Raw genomic sequence first — 7,284 nt, forward strand, 5'->3', positions numbered from 1 at the left:
CTCGAGTGAAGGGAAAACTTAAAGAGACTTCAGAACAGGCATCTATTTTGAAAATGTAAAATTTAAATGCCCTTGAGCGAAATGAGGCCAACTAACAATATGCTTTTATTCATTCTTTTACATTCAATATTTATTACTGTCTTATTTTTTACTTTTATTCATTTAGGGCGAAAACATCCCCAACCCAGTTTGAAGCCATTACTTTCCTATTTGTTAACCGAACAATGTTTACTGGCAGTTAACATGGTGCTCCAGGAAGTAGCACTTTAGTTATGGCCACTCCTGAATGACTGTTAGAATTCAACGTAAATGTCTTATCAAACATGTGTCATAAGTGACCTACTTGGAAAAACCCCGCATCCAAACTTTTCCTTTATCTTTTATCGCCTAATCCAGGAATAGATAATAGACTTTCCCGTCAAGACAAAGGAGGGCTTCCGTTTCATAGTGATGGGTTTAAAGGTCAGGTGGGGAGGAAATGACCAACAGCAGTCAGTAAATGGCTCGACTGCTTTGCAAGTTGACCCCGCAACCAACACTTTTTAATTTCCGTTCAAGCACGTCAGGAGCTGTGTTATTTGAGGTGAATTTAATACACCTGCTGTTCACAGAGATTAAACCGCTAACTGATGTCAATTTAGCTTTTAAGACGTAGAGAAAATTCATGAATGTGACAGATCACAATAAAATGATATCAATCAAAATAATGAGGCTGTCATGCACAAATGTTTTGTTATTTCCCAGAAACATGATCTGAGCCAATACCTCACTCTTTTATTATAGTGCTGTAAACGAGGACGTATCAGAATGCACAAATCACATCTACGATATTAGTTTGAGTTTGTGGTTGGCACATTGGGTTTACATTCATTTTCTTTTGAGAAATCCTTTTTTTCTTACAATAAACTTGACTATTTTTTTTTGGTTTTTACCCAACCAGATACTTTCAAAGCGGGGATCAGCTCAGCTCTGTTTAGCTTGGATACGATGGTGAATTTCTGACAAGCCATACGACACATTAACACAAAGTGAAAACTGGTGCAGTCTGTGTTTCTTTCAGCCCTTTCATGTCGGTCCCCTAGTGGGGTCTTTTTTTTTTTTTAAATAAGACATCTTAAAATTGGAGGTGTTAACAGTTGTGTGTGTGGTATCACAATGTACCCTTAGAAAAAATTATTATGTATGCAAAAAAAGAGTATGCAAAAAAAATGTCCAAATTATCTACAGTTACAGTGAAGTCCAGTCAGCCTGTAAGTTTACACTCTCAGACCAGGTGGTCTGGTCAACAGGCTGACAGCAGTGGCAGGTATCGTGGTGGAGTGGGGTTCGACATGTTCTCGCATACAGCGCATGTTCCCAGTGCTGAATACACACTGCAATGGCCACAACACGACGACAACAAGCAGCACCATGAGCACGATGAAGAGCACCATCCTCTTCCAGTCCGCCAGCCGGTCCAGCAGGCCAAAAGTGTGGGGCTGAGTCTGGACCGGAGCATCCACTGTCTTGTTGGCCCCAATGTCTATGCAGATGCAGAAGGCCTTGAGACTCTCGGGGGTGCCCGTGTCGGCGTCGTGCACGGAGCTTTTATAGCACAGCTTCTCCCCCTCCAGCCACACCGGCTCCTCCTGCTGCTGGTGGCTGGGCAGCTTGCAGAGAACCTCACGGCTGGTTGTCAAGGCTGGAGGTCCGTCCTCGGGCAGCGTGGTGGGGTGACGGCAGAAGGGGCAAGAGAGCCGATTGCCGGCGCCGCTACCGTCCTGGTCGGCCAGCGAGACCGCCATGAGGCGGGAGAGGCACTCCAGGCAGAAGGTATGGGTGCACTCAAGCAACTTGGGTGTTTTGAAGACATTGTCGTAGGTGTTGTAGCAGATGGAGCACTCCGGCTGGCTCATGACTGACACCTTCTTCTTCTTCAGCTCTCCAGCAGCAGCGTCCTGGGGGGCGAACTGCATGTGCCAAATCTGCGGAGACTGGTCCATCTTCAGAAATGGAAGCCTACCCTCTTCTTTGTTGAAGTCTCCTTTGGACTCGTCAGCCCTTTCTTCCCTCGTCTTGGTCTGTCCTTAACTTCTGAATTGTCTTAAAAGAGAACGGATGACAAGTACAGTTTAGATTTCCTATTGCAGATGGTATTTTGCTGCTTGTATCAAACAAACAAACCGTGCAACCATCATGTCAACAAGTTAACAGGATTTCAGTCAATCAGTGCACATTTGTACACAGCCAAGTGGAATGTTAAACTTTCAACTGTTTTGACCCACACAGAGCACAGATAATACTGCAAGGCTAACAGACAGGATTTTGGTCTGTAAATGAGTAATTTGAAAAGTTACAATGTGATGCAAAATGGGACAAATGAGTCCAGTTCTTCTGTGGATTTAATAAAGCAACACCAACAAACACATGACAATCATCAATGACATGCCAAGACAGGAACGTAAAGGACAACGTCCACCTCATATGTTGTGTTGGCAACATGGCTTTCTGAGGAATAAGAGCCTCTGTTGGCATAGTTTAGTGTTGTAATGTTTGACCAGTGAATGACCCTGCTGTTTTCTAGTTATTTGCTGTGTGTAATGTCACTAATGTTAAATTGGGTCAGCTGATTGAGCTGAGTAATAATGACCAGGTCATTCTAAACCTGTTGACACTGGGGGTTTTTGCTTGCTCGTGACCTGTGCAAACTCTGTGGTCTTCACAGTACATCGTGTAATTGATGAGGAATGATACAGTCTGTACAATGCATTGTTTGGGGCTTATCTGCCCAATACTTTTGTAAATTTCCATTTAAAACGTATAACCCAAGTGTTATTTTGTTAGCTATTTTAAGCCTTTGTAGTTCACTGCCCCCTCCATGTGACACCTTAATAGGATTTCCGTTGTATGTACATTTTTTGGCAGTTTGTCTATAGTGGTAGTCAGCATAGCGTGCAGCCGTACACCAGCTGGGTGAGCTGGACCCTTCTCGCAGCTGATGAAAGTTTTTTTTTGGGTGAGTTGGCTTCCCTGGAACAGAATCGGGGAGAAACATAGGCTGCTTTGTTATTGTGACTTTTTGAGCATGTCTTTGTCAGTACTGTGTATCAGACAGCACAGTACAGGGACATTACAGACTTTATTAGACCAGGTTTTGGGTCACTGTAGGTCACCTGGACCTGCCGGTGTGGACAGTTAAGTCTCTGGGGCCAAATTACTACTTTCTTCTGAGAATGGTCTCCTTGTCTAATTCTTTTAGATCTATGATACGAATATTGCATGTTGATAACCTGCTTACTCCAACTATGTGGGTACATACGGTCAATAATGTGAAGTAGACTGTGTGTCAGGGATGATGGATCGTCAGAACACAGGTGCTCTCCTCTGTGTGCCCCTGGGGCTAGTCCTGCCCCAGTACTCCCATCTACACAAAGTCACTACTTGTTCTCCGTCTAATCGCTCCATCTACCCTTGAAATTCCTGCTCCGTCAACTCTCTCTCTTCGTCTCTTCTGAATTCAAACATGCTTTAGTGGAATGAGGACAGGTTGTTCTGTAAAATTACACTTATTTGATCAGTTTTAAGCCTAATCACTGATCCAGACTAAACTTCCTGATTGCTCAGATTGAAATTGTTATCTGGTGTGGTCCTTTCCTGGAGCCTCCCATTGTGTATCCAGATAATGTAACTCACCATGATGGACTGTTATTATTAACCCCGCCTCACCAACCACTAAGGAGAACCTGCTTCCAGTGAGAGCGCAGCCAAATGAAAAATTCAAGGAAATCTGAGGATTTGCATATTGATACAGTTTCACATCGTTTTGAAATGAGGCTGCTTAAGTGTGCTAAGTACAGCTGCAAGAAATGAAAGCAAATAAATACCTAAATTGGATATCTGAAATAGTTACCATAAAAGTCTCTTATAACAAGTGCAATTGAAATCTACTACTTTGCTTTCTACTTCAGTTGAGATGAACGCCACTTTGGATTTAACCCAATACAAACTATCAAAACGCACACGGGCCATGGATGTGTGATTGACAACGTCTTGTGTTTGACTGAGGGCAGACTGAAAGCTACAGTAAACTCACTATCGCCTCTAGAAGAAGAAGAAGTGGTATTACGAGGATGGGCTCGGGGCTAGCTGGTTAGCATGCTCATTTCAGTAGATATTTCTACTGTACAGTACACAGTACAAAGACGTCATTGACACATCGTCAACGCTGTAACTTCTTCACATTCTGTTGAAAATATCACTTCATTTTTTTTAATGCTTTAAACAAATATTCCAGCCATATTTTACGCATTGCACCTTTAAACAGGAGGGATGGTTTCCCAAAGCCCCAGGCCACGTTACCTGTAGAATGAGCACTAAGTAAATCAACCAGCACTGAACAACAACACAGTCTAACCAGTCTAACCAAATGTGTCCCCACTAGATCTCTGTTTCTAGTCATTTGGTAAGAAATTTCACATCTATCTTATATAAAAGTTCACAGTTTTTTGATCAGCTGGCTGGTCAGCATAAACTCCATAAACTCCTTTGGTCCTATGTACATATTTAAAGAAGAAATAACTTTTAAAAATGAAAAAGTTGAATTCATGAGCAATTAAATGCAACCCTGCTCCAATCCGCTTTGCTGCTGCAGCCTTACATGGACTGGTATGACCAGTAGTTTATGCGAGCTAATGTTGGCTCCTGTTAAATAAATGTTTAGCTTGATTTGGTCCACTGACTTGACAGTTGTTGCTTTTTCAACTAGTGCAGCTGCTACAGCATGTTTTAGCATTTATCCTAATTATCATATAGTAGTCTCACTATAAGGCACAACCACAGAAACCACATGAAAAAAGCACATTGAAGTAATGCTGTCATTAAAAAAACAAAAACAAACTGTCTAAAGTCAGTGGAGGAAAGTTCATCAGATCATCTGGCTTTGGGCCCAAACTACAGGCCTAACCCTAACCCTAAATGTAGAGCTGAGTCAAATATTAACTCAGACTTATGTCCTCAAAATACCAACTCCAAACATGGGTTAGGTCCCTTTGCTGTCTTTGTACTGCATTCTGCTTTGTGCTTCCATTTATGGTCCTTTGTCGCTATCAGTGGCACGTTTTCCTCACCCGTCCTACTGACCCATTGGAATACAAATCTCAGCTTGTCGGTCACCAAACTGAAGAACTATTTTCAAGCTTCATGTAATATTGCTTTTTTTTTTTTTTCCTTTGCTTTTTTTCAGCCCCTTTGTGTCAGACTCAGCTGTGTGTGTCTTTAGCTCAACTGTCATCCACAATGCTGCCCTACCAGTTCTCAGTTTGAAAAGTAAATGAAACTTGATCTACCTGCTGTTTGAACTGCGGGGGGGCGGTGGGGGGGCGGTGTTAAACTGCTGCTGACAGTTTAACTGAACGTGAGGCTGAGGCAAAAACAGACCTCAGCATGCACAGATAGCACATGTGCAAACACAGACCGACAAAGCAGGAAACGGTACAGACAATCCTAACTACATATAAAGAAAGCTACTCATGAGATGTGACTACTGACTGGAGCAGCTGCCCCTGGGGTTCTGTTGGTTCAGTGGCAAAAAAATGTGCACGGTCACATTTATTTGTAACTGAATAAAGGTAAAGGAATAATAAGAAAATACATAATTTATTATGGATGAATCCAACAGTCAGGAGTTAAGTTTTATTGATTTTTGGAAAATCTTTTGACATTTGTCATTTATGGTCTTCACTTTAAAAGAAACTGCTTAAATGAAAACAAACAGAAAAGCACAAAGTGGTGCAAAAAGCACAAAAGCTTTAGAGTAAAGGTCCAGTTTACCTGTCAACTGAAGAAGGTATCAGATGATCCTCTCTCAGCTCGGCCGGGCTCAGCTCACTTGCTTTGCACTCTAAAATGCATTTCCCTGGCAACAAAGTCAACTGCCTTCTGAGCCAAGGTCCTCCTCTGTTGCTGGTCTGAGTCCTCTGCTGGAGTCGCAGGTGTGTTTAAGTGTGTGTGGGGTTGTTCAGAGGCTGTGTAATAGCTTGCTGTGAGAGTGTCAGCTCTGGGTCCTCCTTCCTCTGTGACTGTTGGCCGGTATCACCTGCCCTGCTCTGCCAGTTCCCTTTTTTAGCACTTTATGCAAATGAGTTTTAGGCAGTGCCTCGGCCTTGAGGCGGTGGGGAGGAGGGGTAGGAAGTAGCCGAAAGTCATCAAGGTGAGTAATACACATTATTGCCCTCTCACCAACCCCTCGTGTCTTTCTATGCGGATATCTTTCTCTTTTCCTCCTCACCTCTTTCTTCCTGTGCCCCCACCCTCACCAAAAGCACACACATTATGCAAAGACCACGAAACTCCAGCCCAATATACAAACACATGCAGAGTGATACAAATCAACTGACAGCGGCATTTAATTGCTTATCAACAATTTCTCCCATCTGCACTCTTAAAAAAACAAAAAACTCTACAGGCTGCATCTATTTTCTCCCCAGAATGACAAAATACAAACTCGATGAGACAGCCGATGTAACACCACTGCACTGGACATTAAACACAAAAGACACAAAGCTGCACAATACATGTAAAGGATTCATTTCCATTCAGGGAGAGATAAGGTAACAGGTGGCCATAGAGGACTGTCTTCCCACCGGAGCACCGCTCTCTGTGAATAGCCCGTTGTTCCACTTCCTTACTGGCATACAGTGTTGCTGGCCAGCATGACACATCAGCACTAGCCAGGCTGTTCCCCAGTAGTATTCACTTTTTATTTCAAATTAAATGACAGTAATGACAAGAACAATGTTTAGTCTTAGATGATGAGATCACCTTCAAGTAGAAAATACCCCCCCCCCCCTCAATATCTGCATTTAAAAGACTTTTACAAACATTCATTCAATATTTATATACAGATGTCCATCCACCAGGAAGAGGCTCCTGCTCTATAACATTTTCAAGACAGAAAGGGCGTGTGTAAGACTTTTTATATGGCTACTCATTTTATTTTATGGTAATGACTAATGGCTCTGGGCCATTAGCAATAGCATGTTTCTGCAATAACAGCTGTCTAACTGACTCGGTTATTTAGTAACCCAAACACAAATACTGCCGTAACATATCAGCAAAGTAATTTATGGGGCATTGAGTTGTAAGTGCCTCGAGGAAAGAGAAGGTATACAATCAACAGCTGTTTTACTCCCCTTCCTGGAATCTGTGAACTTGGCTTTGTAATAAACACATCAAAGACTTAATGTCTGGCTAGGTGAAAGTAATAAGCTTCAGTAAGATATCTTGTGGGATGGAGGGTTGTGTGAA

General features: G+C 42.5%; 1 protein-coding gene across 1 annotated transcript; it reads right to left on the bottom strand.

Annotated features, from left to right (window-relative positions):
• Window positions 1–249: 249 nt before the first annotated feature.
• rnf223 (ring finger protein 223) lies at window positions 250–6,054 on the bottom strand. Its single transcript, XM_079182974.1, has 2 exons — window positions 5,809–6,054; window positions 250–2,082 (listed from the first exon to the last, which is right to left on the bottom strand). The coding sequence occupies exon 2, from the start codon at window positions 1,980–1,982 to the stop codon at window positions 1,257–1,259; it is 726 nt and encodes a 241-aa protein (XP_079039100.1). The 5' UTR covers window positions 1,983–2,082; window positions 5,809–6,054; the 3' UTR covers window positions 250–1,256.
• Between the last annotated feature and the right edge of the window lie 1,230 nt (window positions 6,055–7,284).

Source organism: Pholis gunnellus, assembly GCF_910591455.1.
Source record: "Pholis gunnellus genome assembly, chromosome: 2".
Lineage (NCBI taxonomy): Eukaryota > Metazoa > Chordata > Actinopteri > Perciformes > Pholidae > Pholis > Pholis gunnellus.